General features: G+C 37.8%; 1 protein-coding gene across 2 annotated transcripts; it reads left to right on the top strand.

Moving 5' to 3' along the window:
- The first annotated feature begins 1,203 nt into the window (after nt 1-1,203).
- LOC124287568 (demethylmenaquinone methyltransferase-like) lies at nt 1,204-21,565 on the top strand. 2 transcript variants are annotated; one of them, XM_046724067.1, is made up of 7 exons: nt 1,204-1,335; nt 2,403-2,420; nt 8,427-8,578; nt 16,205-16,336; nt 16,450-16,588; nt 19,665-19,757; nt 20,919-21,565. In XM_046724067.1, the coding sequence occupies exons 3-7, from the start codon at nt 8,471-8,473 to the stop codon at nt 21,125-21,127; spliced, it is 681 nt and encodes a 226-aa protein (XP_046580023.1). In that variant the 5' UTR covers nt 1,204-1,335; nt 2,403-2,420; nt 8,427-8,470; the 3' UTR covers nt 21,128-21,565. The 2 variants fall into 2 exon arrangements, with proteins under 2 accessions (XP_046580023.1, XP_046580017.1); XM_046724061.1 differs by lacking the exon at nt 1,204-1,335 and having other exon boundaries at nt 8,331-8,578.

Consider the following 21,565-nt stretch of genomic DNA (forward strand, 5'->3'; position numbering starts at 1 on the left):
TGAACAGTCGCTGAAAATAGCGTTTTTGTCAATATTTAAGGATGTCATCTTGCGGAAATGTAAGCTAATAGTAACCATGTCATTAGAAACCCATAAGCGTATATACTGCAGGTCAAATATCTGTGTTTTATGCGGGTTTCCGTTTGTTGATAGATCAGTGTCAGCGACGGGGATGAGAAAATCCAAAAACCTTTTTGTAAGTCCCACCGAACCCTAACAAGTAGTCGTTGTCTGATTGGTTAAATCCGTTCGGCCGTCTCGCGTTTGATTGGACGGTCATATAGGTCGCTCAAAGGTTAGCTGACGCGACCTACTAGGGTTTGTTAGACTCAGTATAGCAGTGTAACGAATAATACTGAGCCTAAGTTTACTTAGACTGGTCGCAGACGAACATTATCGATGAATATTCAAGGGACATAACTCTAATTCAAAAGTCTTCTAGTCTATCTATAATGTCTATTAACATTTTTGTGCCCATATGATGATATGGACAAATTCGTCTGTAGATCATCGCTGTTTTCTATTACCTGCAGTCAGTGGGCACAGAAGTGACACTTCTGATGAAACTGATGAAGTAATTCTCGACTCGGCTTCATGTGGAACTAACAAGTCCATAGATGTGCCAAAGATTTAGGCCGGACCCAGACCAGATTCTATTTATGATGATTAAGTCATCATAATTATAACACTGTTTTATGCACAGCGTCTCTCCTATATTATGTTTTTTTCTTGACATTAAAGACAACGACATATACTGTCAGGAATGATGACACAGACTAAGAAAATCAAGACAGAGCGAGAACTCGTTTCATTGTTTGTATTACAAAGAGATTTATACAAAAGTTAGAATGTCATTTCACATTTAGAGATTCAAGTGGCAGATGATTACAGAATAGCGACATCTGAAACGTCAACGATGCAACACAGCATGTTTAATAGGGAACATTGACTGTAGTTAACACGAAAATATAAACACTGGTGAATCAGTTTCATATTTAGTTATTTTCACCAAAACAACAACAACAAAATTTTAAAAACATAGAAAACCTTGTGATAATCAGAGCTAACTTCCGCATATCAGTAGCATGACGTGGCGAATTACCACAGCCAATGAAAACAACTTTTAACGGGACAGCAGAGAAGACTGGATCATCTGGTTGTATTGTATCAGATGAAGCATACCTATACTTAGCCAGGCCCTGTTGTCACCATCGCGCATGTGTGTATTCCCAGCTATGAATAGATACAGGCTACAAGCTCGAGTGGAGGCGCGTCATAATATGAGTCCAGGATAAACAACTTCGAGGTAGTTGAGAGCGCAATGTACGTGATGGCTTAAAGGTCACATGCAACCCAAAAATCAAACATAATTAAAACACAATTGTCACTTATTCATGACATATAATATACATTGCTGGTTACGAAAAAATATATACACAATATCATAAGCGTACAAGTGCAAAATTGTGTACTTCGGTTTACTTCCTAAGAAACGAAGCAGCCGGGATACCGAACCCAGTCAGAGCGGGTGGGTGTGCACTCAAGTGTAACGGCTGGTTCATTTGCAGATGCCTTCACGGCTAATTGTGTGAATATACATATATAGAGATGTTGGGTTTTGTAAATACATGCTCATTTTTTGCGTATAACATTTTGCAATCAACAGACATCATAACATGTCATGTGTTCAAGTATCACACCTGCCTGTCTGTGTAATTACATAATGTGACAGACACCGAACTCGGGCCATAAACCAATGCATTTTGTTTATGGTGTATAGCCTGATTGGTGTTAAGTTAAAATTGCATGTGGTCAGTGATAGCAGCTGTGTATTGAATATTGTCATCAGCAGACAGGCAGGCAGACACACAGGTGTCAATAAAACAAGACATTGAGTTCTGTCTGTGACAACGACATATCTATATCACAGTTAGAAATTCTGTCAACGCTAAATAATGACATTGCTTTTTAAGTATCGAACTGAGAAAGTGTCTTGGTAAGAAGAACGTGTGGTGAAATAGACAAATGAAATTATATAAACAGTTAATTTACTGTCATAACATATAAAAAGCTCGCGCCTGTGAGATATCAACAAAACATTAGAAAAATAGCTCACACCAATGCCTTCACCGAGTATTCATCCGACAACCCGCTTCCAAGCTGCGCGAACCTATTTACTTGCGCACGTGCTATGAGCGCAGCCCAGCTGTTGAAACCCGTTTTCCCCGAAAAGTCTGGGGAAAATTAGTGAATCGTTTGAACTCCGATTTCGCGCGTTTTTTTTCATCGCGTTATTTTTCAACTTTATAAGTTGAATTTGCATTTTTGACGATTTGTTTCGGTATGTCCACACCGAAAGGTATCAGAATCTGAAAAGTTGTGTTTTACGTTGCATGTGACCTTTAAGTGTCTCCACACCTGTAAGTATTCCTTCTTAGCGTCAACAGAAATGTACAAGCGCTGTTACCTCGTTCAAAATAATGCCTTGTCATGTAAAAATCGAAATGCTAAACATAGATCTGTACCCGGAAGATATGCCAGGTCTGACAAAGTTTTGCTAACACTGTTACCTGAAAGTAATGTTAGCGTATACATGCACATTAACCCATTTAAACATCCCAACAGCAATTAACGTTCATCGTGATAATTGTGGTGTTCCTCTTTATCATAAAATGAAGTCATTCAACCTGATCTAGCGAATAATAGTATCTCCAGTGGTTTGCATAGCAACAGAACAGCCTCTGTCAGGTGCAGTCATGCAAACACGATGTAGGTAGCTGGCTACCCACAGCTTCAGAGGTGTGCTTAATCCATCCATGCGTGCAGATACTCCCCTAATTAGCTCTCCCGGGAAATCCGAAATATACATTTTAGCCTTCTCGGTACGACACCGTATTTACAAAACCTAACATCTCTATATATACACACACACAATGAGCCGTGGGGGCATCGGCAAATGAACCAGCCGTTACACTTGAGTGCACACCCACCCGCTCTCACTGGGTTCGGTATTCCGGCTCCTTCGTTTCAAGGGAAGTAAACCCAAGTACAAAATATTGCACTTTTGATTTGCGATTGTACGCTTTTAATTTTGTTTATATGTTTTTTTCATATCAGAATGTATATTATATGTCATAAATAAGTGATAACTGTGTTTTAATTATGTTTGATTTTTGGGTTGCATGTGACCTTTAAGCAATCCACTCCTTTGATGATCTCCTCGGTGCATTATCGCGATAATGACATCGCGAGATATTGAACGAGCCTACAGCTCAGCAGGAACAGAAGTCGTGACAATTGTTGTGAAAAATGAAAGCTATATGTTCTCACAATCTGCTGTCATTTAATTTTGTCACCTGCTTTGCCTAGCCTCCGAGTGGGCCTAGGACAAATGCCACCCGGACAAATGCCACCTAGGACAAATGCCACCCAAATAAAAATAAAAACCACCAAGACAATAACATTTTTAAAAAGTCAACATTACTATGAAATCAAAATTTTACATGAAAATCAACTTTTTTTTATCAAAGTGAATATATTTTTTAAGAAACCATCATCAAAGTCTACATAATTTTACAACAAAATCAACATTAAAATCAATATGGGTGGTAATTGTCTTCTCTGTAATGGTAAAATAACTGGGTGGCATTAGTCCGGGTGGCTTTTGTCCTGCTCCCCTTCCGAGTTACAACTTGTTTTCCTAGACGATTCTGTCGTAATTGCCTGGTGTCGCTGGGCCTTATTTGTTCGAGCCAGCCGCTAGTGATAGTGAAAACTATGATCAGCCTCGCTCATCTCGGTTACGGTTAATTTCTTCAACCTAAGCAGTGCGACATTAGGGAGGGGGGATGCCCATCAGATGCCGTTATTTGAACATTTCCCCGGTAGTTCTTGTCTGATTGTATTAAAGTATCAAAGCAGTGTGGGCTTTTGCAGGTTTTCAAATGCCTGGATGGTATAATGACTGATCATAATTGGTCCCATTTCTGTGGGGTTTTACCTCGATATTTTTTCACGTCATGTAAAAATATGACGTATAATATTAAAAAATGACATTTGATCTATTTGAATCCGTAAACTAAACAACCCCACTTTGCCATTGCTAGAAGACTCTGAAAATTTACTTAGGTAAATAGGTACATACAGTCTTAGCACACAGCAAATGCTTATATGTATTTCTTATGCAACAATGAAGTTCTGTCCGTATTCTCAAAATAGTGTCGGCCCATAGGTTTTCACATGCAATTAAAATTGCATGCAATACAGCAATTAATACTCCCTTGTTGTAACCCGTGTTAGGTGGTATAAACCTACACATGTTATTTGTCATCATTCACTTGATGGTCAGTTAATGAAAACAGGTATAATTAGTGGTAACACCACTTAGATAACCCGACAAAGGCTCCCCTTCTTTTTGTATTTCTTGTGTCTGGAGTAAATACTCAACATTATAAACATCGATCAAAGGATTAACCGATAACACGCTGATTAATTAATTATTTTTATCTTACACAGCGGATTTGTCAAAAGGTAGTGTTTATGTATGTAGATTTACTAATCTATACTGAATACACTCTGTCGTGTCTGTGTCTGCGTAAAACAACTTCCTTCTTTCAAAGGATTAACCGCCAAGACATTGATTGAATGCTCATTATTGGCTAACTAAATTACCTTTTTGTAAAGAATGGCGGACATTATGCAATTAGTTCCCAGGTATGCTGTCTTGGGTGACCAATGAGACTATATACCAATGTGAAATACCTGAAACGATATATCACTTTTCGTTAACATGTATTACACTGTTAAAAGACACATCATTGGGAACAGTCGAGGTGAATGGCATATCACTCATTTTTGTGGATATTGATGGATACATTCCTCGAACAAAGTAATAGCCTGACATTGTTCTTATAACTCTAATCTGTTTTAATTTGAATAATTGCATTTTGTTTTTATTCATTTGTCGTAGCATTCCACAGAATCATTGTTTTCGTCGTGAAGTAATGAGACAGACAACATACACAAGGGCGTGTGTGCGAATTATGATTTACATTGGCAAACTATAAATGAAAATGTCTAGATATTCAAGTTTATAAGTATAGGCGTGCGCCTGATTTTTATTTAGTTTCAAAATGCATACAAGTATGATAATAAACTAATTAGGATTATAAGACCAAATATAAAGACGCACGTTGACTAGTATCTACATACTGGTGAGTGGACGTTAACCACGTGAATGTAGCAAGAAATTTATTGCGCAGTATTGTCACTTCGACCCCCACCTCGCTTCCGAGGAAGAAATCGTTATGTTACAAGTTGTGTCATGCCAAATCCTGTTGGTCATGATTCAAATACATATTTAAATACGAGTAGAAAGAAGTTTTGATTTTCTAACTTGATGAAAACAAACCATAATCTCATTAATTCTTTAACAGACTTTAGCCCGTGATGTTACGATTATTAAAAATGGCAGCGCCCTGTCGCGAACATCCGCCACTCTGAGAATAAATGCTATTTAGGTTTGTTTTCACCGAGTTACAAAATACAAACTACTTTCTACTGGTAGTAAAATATGTATTTGATTGATGTCCAATAGGATTTTGCGTGACATATCTTATAACATAACAATTTCTCTCGTGGAAGCGAGGTGGGTGTCAATATAACACTACTTACAATATTATTGTCACTTCCACCACAACCTCGCTTCCGAGAAAGAAATCGTTATGCTTCAAGTTGTGTCATGGAAAATCTTTTTGGTCATCAATCATATATATATTGTACTACAGCTAGTAAGTAGGTTTGATTCTTTAACTTCCGCGAAGCGATCTGAACACATTTAAGATATCGTTCCAAGCTTCCGCAACGCTCGCTTCGCACTCACAAACATAACCCATTTAGCACGAACTACGGGGTCTGGTGGAAATTAGTGCATGGTGACACCATCACCCGACCCCCTAGGAGGGCAACGCAACGATTGACGGCAACGCAACGATTCGTTTTGCTTTGAGTAAGTTTCGTTGTTCAGACCATCCTTTAATGTTGGAATATGGGCGAAAAGTAAATATAAAACAACATGAGCGATTCTGCCCTCTGTGTATTGTACTTACCATTGAATCAGAGTACCAATTCTTTATTGAATGTTCATTTTACTGTGTTCTGAGAAACAGCCTGCTCCCACAATACTACATGAATAATCCATGTGAAACTAAATTTATCAACTTATAATTATCTTGCAAGTCTACAACTGTTAACAATCTTGCTAAGTTTATATTTCTTGCATTGACAAAAAAAGCGAAGTTTTTGAATATAGAGAATAAGATTAAATGAGACATTGTACATGTTAGCATACAGCGAAATATTATATATGGCGCTGGATTGTATTGTCATCTTTATAATTGTATAACGGGTCGGTGGCCCCTGTACGAAATTAACTCTCACTCACTAGATATAAGCTTACGATGACACGTACTTAAACTAAACGTGACAAAATTCACTTTTCACCCAATACATTGAACATTTAAAATGTGTTCACCACTGCAATTTCGACAAGTCAAGTCGATAATCCTTTCGTTAATCCCTTAAACAATCATTACTAAAACAACACCAAACATCAAAGACTACCGCCAGTCGCCTTAACGCCCCCATCAAACACTCATGCCGCCCCCATGCCACAATAGCAATTAGCCCATGCAGAACAATCATTGACCATCACCCTCCAGTTATCTCCCCTTGCGGATATTTCCAAAATTGGAATTTTTTGGAAACATCATCTTTCCAAAATTGGAAATGTCTTGGAAACATCATCTTTCCAAAATTGGAAATGTCTTGGAAACATCATCTTTCCAAGACATTTCCAAGCTTGTAAATGTGGATTTTTTTTCCAGTGTCGTGTCGCTAGTAATAAGTACAATTCTCTTCAATGCAATGCTAAACCCGAGTTCATCTCCTCCTTCACAGTCGTGACGATATATCTCCATGCAAGTTCGACCGATATCATAAAAAGCTGCATTTTCTCTTAATCATACTGTCATCTTAATAACATTTCACTGATGCCTCAAAGGATTCTGCAATGTATCTACAGTTTGGACACATTGGATTTCTGATTTTTCTCGTATTGGCTGCAGAATGTGTTGTCATCAGTGAGTGAATGAGTGAGTGAGTTCATTTAGAGCTTTGCTGTTTGTTTTCTAATCCCTGCACATCTAAGGCGTTTAACCCAATTAACGTGCTTGCTTACTTCCATAATCTCAAGTGGACACCATGTCTCCTACATTATAATGGACACTGATATTCTTCACCAAGACTCACTGATCACTATGGGTACTGGAAATCATGCCCGTTGATCACCATGCACAGAGACGTTTACAAGACAAGATTTATGTATCCCCCCCAACACTGTTATATGGCATTGTAAGTTATTGTTAAACAATGTTGTAACTGAATTGTTCCTCAGTAGAGGTTCATCACACTGTGTTCTAACAATAATTATGTCTTGCAAAGTACTGCTAACTAATGTAATCCGAGGCGTGGTATACACTTTGTTTTAAAACTTTGGGACTCAAGAGCTAGAGACTAACCCAGTATACTTTGGAACTGTCTAGAGTGTGTGAGTCAGTTTAATTTCTTGACGCTTTTGCCAATATTCCAGCAAAATGGGGTATAATGGGCTTCACACATTGTACCCACTGGGTCTTCGGTGTGACGAGCGAACGCTTTAACCATTACACTACCCCGCCTGCCCCATTCTCCACAGAATCGCAAGAGGCAAGTAATGGCATAGTAATTTAATCAGGGTGACATATCTTTAAAACAATTTGCGGGTATCAGTTCATATTTGAGCCCATTCTTGCAAAACCTGGATCGCAAAAAATAAAACCAATAACAAAATTCATGCCCATATCAAATAGTAAGATACGAATGCATTCTGATAGAATCTTTAATTAAACTATGGCAGCACATGTTATATAATTAGATTCAGGTTTTGCCTGTAGGTATTCCAACGTCGTATATTACTAGATTCATAAGCGCATATTGCAGTATTTTCAATGTGGAGTTTAAATATATTAAATTACTGCAATGACATTGACGATTATACACCATTTAAATATGTTGTGCAGTGACATCAAACAAATTTATTTTGTGTCTGATCTGTTTTGTAAAGAATTAATACTCACTTCAGAAATGATATTTTCCAATTGCAGGGTTAATTTATTCATGTATTCATGAAGCGGACTGGTTTATAATCACACCTACATGAATACATTATTCATATTTATAACACATTTGTGCTTGATCCTTCTGTTATACGCTGAGGAACCGCATGTTTACAGGTCCTAAGAATCATAGGGAAAGACCAGCTAACGTCCTCATCCTGCATTGACATCAACGTCAGAAATACAAGATTTCTTTGGTCCATTGCACTGCAGGTAACCATATCAAAGTGGGGTGAATTTCAAAAGACAGATAGAAAATGTCGGATCGTTACAGAGATGCCAGGTTGAACTTCAATCTTCGGAAGACAATGACACCGCAGCAAATAGCAGACATGTATAACGACTTCGCCGACGAGTATGAAGAGGTATGTGATATGTGTTACTTCATGTTAGGGGCGAGTCATGGTTCTATTCCACTTCCGAGATAAATATTTGACAAAAGTGAAACTGTATTATAGGCTGAGATATAGGCTGCTTTCTCTCTCGGTGGTGTTGTAATATATACGGATTATGTAATGTACTGTATATCTATGGAGTGGCATGGCAAACAGAACACGTTTGTCATTAGTTTGTTGTAAGATTCTGACTGTACCATGGGCGAAGGAATCATGTTAGGATAGTGATGGTACTATGTGTTCGCCAAAAGATGAGGGTATTCTGATACAGCTGTGGCTCCCATCACAAACACAGGTAAAGGCAAGTCACTTGTTCGCGTAAAACCAGGTGAGAAATCAATAATAAATAACTGATTCAGGAAGGTACATTAGTGGAAGAGAATTGGTTAATTAACGATATCAGATCAAGGACATGCCTGAAATTTAAGTTCCAGCTTCTGGTCAAAATAAGTTTGTTTTGGACTTGTAGGTTCAAAGAAAATACCTGATCGGTAAAGTTAAAAAACCTATTAGCAAAATGGAAGGTACAATAGATGCCCATTTCTTCTTCTCGTTTTAATGTTAAAACCACATTTCTACACACATTTTATCAAAGAGGAAGTACAACATTTCACATGGTTTTCTCAGTACACACCCCTGTGGTCTGTGAACAACGAAAGTTCACAAGATTGTAAAACAAAATGCCGGAAAAACATTTTTTGAAATTCTACATAAACAACCATGTATCATTCACATATACGTATCATAACATAGACGCATTCAAAATTCTCACATCATGCAAAACACTGCTCAAATGCATAAAAGGGTGCTTTGCTAATTATATAAGAGCTAAGAAATACAAATCAATAAAATAAAAAAACAACAACCCCTAAACATAAACAGACTGGGCTAATTTTCACTATCATTAGTCAATCAATCAATCTTTATTTACAGTACTGAAGAGGCCGTAGGCCTATAGTACATTTAACATACAGTAGCAGAGGGTGCACTATAAATGCATATATAGTAAATAATATCATATCTTTAATGCAGAGGATCTCATATTCATGGCATATATATATTGTGGGTGTTTGATTTTGAGATGCCATGAGGGTATAGAATTTGTCTGTTCGGGTGTTCAAGTAGAACTATTTCTTTATGTATTCTTTTCTGAGATTTGCATACAATGGACAAACAAGCAAGAAATGATATTCATCTTCTACCTCCTGATAAGTACAATATTTACACAATCGTTTTTTCCCGTGGTATCCCTCAATGCCTACCTTTTTCTATTAGAAGATCATGGGAACTACATCCTGAAACGGGCTAGTGCTGTTCTGAATTTCTTAACATTAATGTCTAGAAGATATTTTTCTATAAGAATGAATGATTTAAAACACGAGTAATGGTTTAACTTATTGTGTAAACATAGTGAAAAGTGCCGCTTTTGAAAATACATATCTTTTAGCCTTTGTGTTAAATGATATATTAAAGGCTCTGGTGCTATTACATTTTGTTCTCTCCAGATGTAATCATAGCCGCAAGACTGAAGTATCTTTCTGACACCAGAGGTCCAGTTAATTTTACCTCTGTCATCGTAAAGCATCATCATGTTATAACATTTTTGTGGGAATCTGGTGCTTGGCATTTTAAGCAATCTTATCCAATATATTATTACTTTTATGTAACTGAATATATACATAGGGTATCTCCCACATTCCCGATAAACTGTAACATTTGGGGTGTTAGAGTTTACTCCTAAAAATCTTTTGCACGCATATAGATGTACCTTCTCTAGTGTGTCATAGATATCTTGGCCCCATACTTCTGCACCATAGAGTAGAATAGGACTAATCTTAGTGTCAAAGCTAATCTTTGGAAGCGGTCTTATGGTTCTTAAAATGCCTATTAAAATCTTTTTAGCCTGTAGTGCGGCTTTGTTGCAGTGCAATGACCAAGTTAGTCGATTTGTAAAGAGTACACCCAAGTATTTGTAACGTCTTACAACCTCCAATCTTTCACCTTTATAAAACCATTTTTCCCGTTTTGATAATTTCCCTCCATTTATGAAAACTATGACCTTTGTCTTATCGATATTGACATTCGGTTTCCATTGTTTACAGTAGTACTCAAGTTGATTTATTAGCTTTTGAAGTCCAGGTACTGTGCTCGCGAACATAACAATATCATCAGCAAAAAGGAGTAGAAAACGTTTCATAGTTTCTGGATGTAATTGGATGCCCTCGTTACAGTGTTCATATATTTGTAGCGATAGTTCGTTGATGAAGAACGAAAACAGAAATGGACTGAGTATACATCCTTGTCTTACCCCAATTTTACAGGAGAAGGAATCAGATAGGTTGTTGTTATTTCGAACACAAGCCTTCACGTTGTGGTATATGCAGTATAATAATTTACCAATTTTAGTACTGATACCTTGAGATTTACAAAGGGAACACAGCATTTTTTTGTTAACGGAGTCGAACGCTTTAGTAAAAAACTACAAATATGGCATATATTTTTTTCCCTTTCGGGCTACATATTTCTGCACAAGTTCCTGCAAAATGAAGACATTATCAGTTGAAGAGTACCCGTGCCTGAAACCGGCTTGTGCTTCATCTATCTTATCCAAGGCATCGGCCCAAAATACTAAACGTCTATGTATAATACTGGTAAAAATCTTATTGAAAACACTCAAAAGAGTTATACCCCTATAATTGTTGGTAGATCCCTGTTTGTGCAAGGGAATTACAATCCCCAGAGTCCATTGTTCTGGAAAGAAAGACTTTTCAAGCATAACGTTAAAAAGAATTTCAAGGTAGGGGAGAATGATTTCGGATGAATATTTAAAGAATTCAGGAATCAAGTTATCTTCACCGGCAGATTTATTGCACTTTAAATTTGCAATACTTTCTGAAATTTCATTTCTTGTTATAGGTGAATCAAGAATCTCTTAAGTTAACTGGCAAAACGAATTATCGAATTCATTCGATTCATAGGTAGCACAAAAACTCTCCTTGTTCCCTGTAGAGGTTGTAAATAGTTCCTTGAAATGGGAAAACCAATCCTCGATTGGTATATTGTTTCGTGAATAACAATTAGTATTCAGCCCTTTAAGAGTGGCCCAGAACTGTTTAGAATCGCGTATACAATGTTCGAGTTTTTCCTGCTTCCCTTTGATAAAGTTCGCTTTCTTTTCTCTGCATACACTGTTATATTTATTTCTACTAATATTGTATTCCTGTAAAGAGTTATTATCCTTTTTTCTCCTCAAATTGTTTAAACATTTACATCGTTTAGTAGCTCACATTCATGGTCAAACCACTCTTTTCATATCACTTGCTGCCGTGCACAAGGCCTCTGACATGTAATATACACTTTTGTCTATATCGTGTAGCACTTCGTCGACAGCTTTTTCTAATAAAGAAACATAGTTCATTAGTCATATCCATAATGTATATATCTTATATTTACATGCTTTTCAATTCAAGTGTCATTAGGGATCTCGATGGAATGTGTATAAATAAAAAAGCGGACACCTCATTCATTTTACATTACTTCAAGAGCAGCTGTTGTGGGAAGCTAATATACATTACTACCGTTGTTGCTAGGTAACCAGTATTTATCACCGACTTGATTACTGTTATCACTGCTACAAATAAAGGCAAGATACTTTATATATATATGGATGACAGATAAACAAGGGGACTTCACATTTATTGGGCGACAAGGTAACAGCGTGGTAGACTATTGTATTGTGCCCACAGATTTATATGATTTTTATAAAGATTTTGAAATAATCACAAGAACAGAGTCTGACCACCTCCCGATTACAGTAAGCCTGTTGTTGTCACGTGACCCGCCAGCTGGTCCCGCACGTGCAGCACACACTCATACTCAGTCACATGCATTCGACAGGTACGCGTGGAGACCGGAGCAGCTCGGTGAGTTTGTGGATATTATGTGCAGTTCCATTGATACTTTCACACAGAACTTTGATAACAATATCCATAAGGACATTAATAAAACCGTAACCTGCTTGCTTGACCTTTTCAGACACTGTTTTTCTCTAACTGATACCCAACACTCCCATACACGCAAGACCCACAGACCAAAGCACGAACAGACACAACCTAAATGGTTTGACAAAGAATGTGAAATTTTTAAAACGCAGAAAGTATACACTTCTCGATAGATTTAGAGCGACAGCCGATCCTGTGCATTGCACCGAGTATCTCGATGCAAAACGAGAGACTTTAAAAACCTATGCAACCACAAAAAAGCGGTATATGAGACAGATATTGAAAATGAAATCTTAGATGCAGCAAAGAGCAATATATGTAAAGACTTTTGGAAGGCCATTAAGAAACACAGCGAATCGAAACGCAGTTGTTGTAACATATCAGCTGATAACTGGTTTGAATATTTCAGTTCACTGCTCAACCCACATAACGACCATAAATCCTACTTTGATGATGATGTAAAACACTTTATCGATAACCATGATGTCACAAATTGCGACCAATGTAAAGACTGTGACCATATGTTGTGTGATGAAATTACGGAGGAAGAAATTAGAAAATCAGTTCATAACTTGAAAACGGTAAATCCTGGGGCAGATGGTATCCGGCGGAGGCTATCAAAGCTACGTGTCATGTATTGTCACCTTTCTATAAACGTCTTTTCAATGAAATTCTTAATGCGGGGAAACTGCCAGAAGCTTGGCATTTAGGCATTATAGTCCCATTGCACAAGACAGGAAATAGAGATGATCCTAATAATTATAGGGGAATAGCGCTTCTAGACATTATCAGTAAAGTTTTACATCAATACTTGACACGCGTATAAAATCCTGGATATCAACCAAAGAACTACTCTCTGAGTCACAAGCTGGCTTCCGAAACAGTTACAGTACAATTGACCAGATATTCATACTTAACTCAATAATTCATAAATACATAAGAAAAAAACGTGGCAAATTCTACTGTATATTTGTAGACTTCAAAAAAGCCTTCGACACTGTTGATAGGAATAAATTAATGTATGTTCTTTTGAATAATGGTTTACATGGCAAAATAACCTCTCTGCTTCGCAATATGTATTCGAATGTGAGAGCAGCTGTGAGATGCAGTAAGCAGACTATGACTGATGTATTTAAGTCGACAGCCGGAGTCCGACAGGGTTGTATACTGTCTCCCGTTTTATTTATTCTATATATAGAGGAACTCGTAAACGATATTGTGAATAGCGAATACAGTGGTGCATTCATTGATGAAACTGTAGATGCATTATCTATCTTATTATTTGCGGACGACGTCGCCATATTTGGAGATAGTGTCATAAACTTGCAGAAGAAAATAGATGTTCTTAAATCATATTGCAAAAAATGGGGACTGTCGATTAATACCGAAAAGACTAAGATTGTTGTATTTAAAAAGGTGGTGGACTTTCAAAAATGAAAAATGGTTTATTGGCTCTGAAAGACTGGAATCTGTTTCCTATTACAAATATCTCGGAATAGTGTTTTCATGCCGGAACCTGTTTTCAAGAGCTTGTGAGGTTCTGTGTAAACAAGCCGAGAAGGCGTTATATCCTATCAAAAATTTATATGTCGATTTAAATCTCTTCCCCCAGATACATGCCTTAAGATTTTTGATGGCAAAATTCAACCAATCTTGCTCTACGGCTCAGAAATTTGGGGAACAATGTATCGTCATAACATTGAAAAAGTCCACTCTAAGTTTTGCAAATCTGTCCTAGGAGTTGGTTATCGCTCTCCTAATAAAGCTGTTTTAGCGGAATGTGGAAGATATCCACTCCAAGTCAATTATAAAACAAGAGTTATATCATACTGGTTACGACTACTTAGCCAGCCAGCCACAAGACACTCTAAACGTTGCTATAATATGATGAAAAATCTAGATGATAATGGAGATACTAACTGGACCTCTTCAGTTAGAACATTGTTATTTCAATACGGTTATGCACATGTATGGATCCACCAAACAGTTGGAGATCCTTATATGTTCTTAAAGCTATTCAAACAACGCTGTAGAGATATATATTACCAAGAATGGTCATCCGATATTGCAAGCTCCAAATATTTGTATGCATATTCACTATTTAAACATGACATTGTCCATGAAACATATCTAGAAGTATTATCCTCTATGCAACTCCGCAGATCTCTTACAAAATTTAGATGTGGCATCAGTAAACTGAATGTACAAACCTATAGAAGATCCAAAGATGATGATATCAGTTCTGCCATGTGCGCTCATTGCGTCAATATTGTCCAGGACGAGTACCATGTTCTGTTACAATGTCCTGTTTTTTCTGATTTACGCATCAGGTATATACCACAATATTATTGTGTAAATCCCAACATAGAGAAGTTTGTAAATTTACTTAACACCCAAAATGCAAATATTATTTTACGCCTAGCCATATTTGTAAACAAAATTCATAACGTTTTATGATACTTATAAATGCCAGTGTACTTCTCATGCCTGCGCTCCAAAGAACATGATGTCAAAATGTCACTGTACTATTGGCCTCATGGCCACTCTACGAAATAAATCTGTCTGTCTATATGGATGACAAGTTCTTTATCATATGCGATCTTCCGGTATAGATTGTTGTGTCGCTGTCAAGTCTGTCAAGCAGATATTATCAGAGCTATTGTATGTCATACTGCTATAGTAATTGTACTCTCGCTGAATGTTGTACTGTTGTAATTATTCTGTAGTAATTTGTATTGATTTGTAATCAACTAATTTTGATAATCCAAATGTTAACTTATAACATTTGTTGCTAGTTGTTGGTTTCTATTTTTAGAGTGTAGATTTCTCTCTTCACTCATTACCAAAATTTGGAAATTGATGGTTAACAGTCTTATTGTGTGTGATATCATCAATCACATTCGTGTTTAGTGTAGATACAGCCGAATCGCTACAAAAAGTCTCTTTCCTCAGAAAGTTTGAACTTGGCCAAATATTACACACATGGCATCAGGTATGCTTCAGACCGATGTCAGGAGTATTTTGATCACTTACCAGGATGAGGAAGAAAGTTTGGTTTGGTTTGCACGATCATCAATGCAGACAATGGTGATGTTTTGGGCTTTAAAGAAAACAGAATGTGTCAGAGAAGCATTGGCTGCAGAAATTATTTGCTGAAAATATGTGAAAAAAGTGATATTTGAGGCTGAGAAAGAAAAAGGAGAAAGGGAGTTTCCGATAAAGCAATTAGAAATCAAGCCAATATGGAATCGAGAAATTAACCAGTCAGGAAATTATGCTCTGAGTGTGTCTCTTTCAGTTGGGTTTGCTGGAGGACTTTGAGCAGTGCGTGTCCACATTTTGTCCAATTTCTGTTGGGATAATTGGGCATGATGTGGCTAATGGATGGCAAGTCTAATCAGAAAATCCCAGCCACAAATGTGAAAAACATTTCAGCTTTTCCAGAGCCTTTCAACAGCTTAACGCTTGGTCATATGCTTGATATCTATCTTGTTCCTCCAGTTACACTACAAAAAACTTCGTTTCACTGCCATGTTTCATGATAGTACTTCATTCCAGTAGTTTGCTCCTTGCCTCTGTCATCTTTGTCCTACAGAAACACTTGGGGTTGGGACTACGCTCTCACCTACGTATTGGAGAGTACATGGCTGATACCTACCCACAAGACCAACGGGCGACTCTCCGTGTATTGGACGTCGGTGCCGGAACAGGATTAGTCGGGGAAATGGTAAACACCTATTAGTTCAGAATAAACGTCTCTGTCGATATGAATAGGTGAATTAAACACGTGTTAGTCATTAAATCCCAAACCATTTTTGTGATGCAATGTTCTTGTTTCAGCTGTCAGAGTTGGGGTTTGTGCAAATTGATGCCCTGGACCCAGCACAAAAGATGCTGGATATTGCGAAAACTAAAAATATCTACCAACGCCTGATCTGCGCCTTCCTGAACAAGGACAGGATTGATGAGATTGAGACAGGTGCGTGATGATCAATAAAATAATTTAGTAATAAGCCAAGAAACTTTGCACTTTAAAGATCGATATACATCGCATATTTGTTTGTAAGTTTTAAAAGGACATTCTCAGTATGCAATTTATGGCAGTATATGTAGAAGTACAGATTCATTGATAGGTCAGCTGAGCATGGTACATACTGATATACTACTATTAGATGAGCCACGACCGGACAAATGACCCCAATTTGCATATATGGGGACGCCCACCAGAACATTCCATTTGAAAAATGAGGGAAACAGGTTGTCGTCTAAAACTTGAAAAGTTCAATTTCCTCGTGCGAATCGTGTTTTCATTGTTATATCATACTAAGTATGTGTACAGCTAAGTTCCTTAGAAACTGAACCAAGACATATATAACTTTATGTACAAAACACCCTACACAACTGCTAGAGAAAAGAACATTTGTCATGTTTACAAACGGATGTATTATCGGCATATATTCAGGTGTACCTCTCCACACAGGGGTCAAATACCGAATATATCCATTATGGAATTTACTGATTCAGGCGTACTTCGGTCCTCAGTCGTCACTTTCTGAATCGGTATCGGTGTCTGAATCACTTGCCAGTCCTACTTCGATCACGATTCTGTCAATTTCTTTTTCTTCTGCAGTTTCCGGTTGCCAGTAGCCATTTTCAATGGTTTAACATGTTTACAACATTCGGACCATTCCTTGGCACCGATTGCAGACATTCTCTCGTTTATGGCAACCCTTAGCGAAGTTTTTTGTGAAGTGCAAGTTTGTTCAGCAACATACTTTTTGACATTGGCCCAAATCAACTCAGTTGGGTTCAGTTCTGCGTGGTAAGGAGGAAGACGTAGTACATCATGGCCATGTTGTTTCAACATAGTGTCTACTCTATAGACAGGGCCCGATATGTTGGATTTTGCCAGACACAACAGTTCGGATTTTAGTATTTAATCGCCAAATGCAATATTGTGTCTTTGTAACCAAGCTTTGATATCATCTTTTCTGACAGCCGTTGTTGGACATTTGTCCACTTGCTTGCTGTGGCATGGCGCATTATCCATAACAATGACGGAGTGGGGTGGATTGTGTGAGATCAATTTTTCCTGCAGCCATTTGGAAAAATTATCAAAATTCATCTCGTCATGATAATCTGCTGATTTGAGCTTTGAGTCAAATACAAGTAAAGCATTTCGTACTGAACCGTTTTCGGATACTGCATGAACAACAATAAGCCGAGGTCCGGTACCGGACGGAGGCTGAACCCCATTTATCACAATCTCACCATCAATCTGCCAATATTTTGGGACCATGTGGTGTGCATGCAACCATGTTTCATCGATAAAGATGATTGTTCGATTTTCATCTCGACATTTTTTTTTATTGCACGTAAGTATTGCATGCGCTTTACAACGATGTCTTTTCGTTCCATTAAAACCTTACGATTTGACTGCGTTTTTTCGCCACCTAAACCCCACGTCTTTCAGATTTGTTCGAAAATTTTCCTTTGAACCCTGGTAATACAATTGGCTTCTTGCCATATCATATATCATATCTAGAGTAGGCAGTTGCTTTTGTACTCCATGTAAACTTTGTACAAATTGACGGACTGCACACCGGTCAAAATCATCAAGTTTGTGCTTGGAAGTTTTGGGTTTGCGCAACTTGGTTGGACTAATAAAAGTAGGCTTACTCGCACCCCTATCACCTTCCGCTTTAATACGTTTTAAAGTTGCCTTGGAAAGACCAGTAGCAAGGCTGCTTTTTGACATAGTGTCTACTTTGGTTGCACACGTCTTTTCCATATAAAAATTAACATTGTAGGCTAACTCCCTTGCATGAGAATGAACAATTTGCCCATGCTTACCAACCTTGGACATGTTAAATTACTTAAAATCTGCAAACATTCAAAAATTGACTCGTATCGAGATGGTGTCTTGCTGAACAAAATCGCTCTGTGAGACACGTGTTAAACAGAAGCGGTATTGAGTTCACGTCACGGTCAGCATGTATTGCACGTGCTTCATTGCCAATCTACCTGTAGCAACCAAGTGTGTTCGTCTAGATTCCCTGCCCCGCCTACTTGTCACAAACGCGTGTACTGCACATCTAATGCGAGTCAAGCAGTAAATAGATATCAACCCGCGAGTATCCAGGTCAGAATCAGTCTTCAGCAACACATGCCTGTCGTTAAAGGTGACTACCCCAATGCATTGATGCATTGTATCCCTGAAGATCCAAGTTCGAATTGATATTCATGCTTGTCGTAAAAGGCGACTAACGGGATCGGATGGTCAGGCTCGTTGACTTGGTTAAAACATGTCATCGTATCCCAATTGCGTAGATGCTCATGCTGTTGATCACTGGGTTGTCTGGTCCAGACTCGATTATTTACAAACCCCCACCATATAGTTGGAATATTGCTGAGGGCGGCGTAAAACTAAACTCACTCACTCACCTATTGCATAGATCGGTGCTGATGATGTCCATCATAGAATTGTCTGGTCCACACACTGTTCAGACCTTTCCTCATAGCAGGAACGTTGTTAAATGCTGCGTTAAACATCAAACAGAGAAATAAACATGTGTGTAGAGATCACCCCATGCATCAGTGTAATGGAGTCATATAGAGTCAACGACTCGTTTCAATATGCAGTAAGTGATAGTTTATGAAGCAGCACAGATTCCTTACCAGGGTAACCTGAGAACAGTACATGAATAGAGATTAGCCGACAGGTTCTGGAAATCCCAGTCCAACTCACAGAGGTACAAAAGCAGGCTTCTATTATGGTTATAATATTGGTGCTCGTTGGTGACTGTACAGCATTCGTCGATAGTTGATATTTTCTGCACAGAAGGGGGGGGGGAGCATATTTTGATTATACACCCGCTCACAACGTTTTCAGAGAATGGAGAAACTGTTCCCAATGAACAAATAGCATTAAATGCACAACATTTCCAGATTGTTGTCAAAATTACAAACATCATTTGTCAACAATCCCAGCGTGAAAACACCCAATTGTAGCTGCCATGTTCCTGTTGGGAAAGTGCCCGTCTCTCTGTTTCCAGATCAGTATGATTGCATCACTGCTGCAGGTGCGTTTAATGAGGGTCTCATACCTGTCTGTGCTTTCCATGAGATGATCAGAATCGTCAAGCCAGGTGAGTGCTCCCTCGCTCTCTGCTCGTCAGAAAGCATTGAAAGACCAACGTTACCAGTGTTGCTTATACAACATCAGTACAGTCTATCCTCAGAAACAAATTCCGTTTGGTGTGAAAAGAAAATTAGCTGTGAAAATTGCATGAATAAACCACTGAAAATCAGTGATGTCACCAGGTGTTCGCGAAAAAGGTAAGCATGTCCTGTCCTACCGGAAGAATTCTCATAACCAAATACACAAGACATTGTTTCCAGTTCAAGCGGTTAACCACTGCATATCAATCACGCCCTTAATGTTGATTAACCGTTTGAGCTTTTGTTATGTAACTTACCTGCAGCAGAATCTCTGCACTTGTACACAGAAAAGATATAAAATTTTAGAAATAAATCAACACGTCCTATCGTATCACAGGATGTTTGGTCTGATGTGGTTTGTGTACCGGCCTTCGTCCCTCCGTAGGAGTACTGCCATGCAACAAAACATATGCTTTATTGAGGAAATTATGTAAATGGCAGGAACAACAGGTAGGGCAGGACTAGTGTTGGGAATCGGAAACCAAATCCACTATCGATTATCGGAGGATTGTGGTGAATGATTAACGATTATAATCGAAATATATACATTTTTAATGTAATCACCAATTTTAAGGGTTTTTCCCCAGGTATTTTCTAATTAATGGGTTTTTTTATAACTCATGCTGTCATGCAATGACATGCACGCATGCAAGAAAGACACTGGAATTGTAATTAATCAATGAAAGTAGTTAAAATTTTACTATGTGCATAGCTTTACGCTGTTGAGCGCATGTTTGTTCGTGAATATTCCTCAAATGTGATGGTTAGTTTACTTCATTCAAGGGTGTTATACAAAAACAACAAAATTCCGATTAATCAAACATATAATTTTTACAATCGATCATCATTTTTAATCCTTCTTTCGATCGATTTTCGATTATTTTCGATCATCGGAACATCACTAGGCAGGACATGCTTATACATTTTGCAAACATCTGGTGTCCAATGGAATCTGTTTCTACATGTAATAAATACTACTTGTTATGGTTTTGCCGTTTCATATATTTGAATACCAGGGTTTGTGAGTCAATGCTATATGACCTTGACAGCGATGAACTGATTCAACTGCAATGGATTATACCTTTCAGGAGGAAGAATAGTCTTTACGATTACCGATAAATATATCGACGTCACCGACGGCTACCGAAATGATCTTCTTCCCTTCATTCAGAAGATGGCGGATGAGGGTGTTTGGGATGTAACGGCAGTTCCTCTTGCTGATGGCGCAATTCATCTTCTAGACGGTCCTGGGACCTTGTATAGTTTCAAAGTAAACGTGACCGAGAAAATTCTCTAGATCATCAGATCCCCCACATTGTTTGAAGGATATATCGAACAAGAACTGCACAAAAATGGGACATGGGAACATATCAAACAACTGGACAACTTTTGTCGACCTTTGATTTTGTGATTTTATTCATGAAAAAAGACACCTAATAGTCAGTGCAGAAGAGGTATATTTCACCCAACATGTACTTTGGTAGATCATCTAAAATTCAACAGTACAAATCTAAATCTTCACATGTCAGCCATCAATGAAGGTGAAGTATTTCGAAAAGTTTTATGTAGGAAACAAATAGATATGTATAAATTAATCATATGTTGATGTACAACAAAATGTGTATATATGCTGTTAAAGTACGTCCTATTGGCCTGTGGCCTTTGATTTGAAAATGAATGAATAAAATATAGAAAAATAGATATTCGGATATGATAATAAATTGGTGGATAGATA

Source organism: Haliotis rubra, unplaced genomic scaffold, assembly GCF_003918875.1.
Source record: "Haliotis rubra isolate DU_JTF1 unplaced genomic scaffold, ASM391887v1 Scf1109, whole genome shotgun sequence".
NCBI lineage: Eukaryota > Metazoa > Mollusca > Gastropoda > Lepetellida > Haliotidae > Haliotis > Haliotis rubra.

Bases quoted from the DNA above. Each gene is read 5' to 3' on its own strand.
- LOC124287568 (XM_046724067.1), top strand. From the start codon at position 8,471: ATGTCGGATCGTTACAGAGATGCCAGGTTGAACTTCAATCTTCGGAAG. The intron at 16,589-19,664 runs GTGCGTGATGAT...CTCTGTTTCCAG, and splicing joins GATTGATGAGATTGAGACAG to ATCAGTATGATTGCATCACT. The intron at 19,758-20,918 runs GTGAGTGCTCCC...TATACCTTTCAG, and splicing joins GATCAGAATCGTCAAGCCAG to GAGGAAGAATAGTCTTTACG.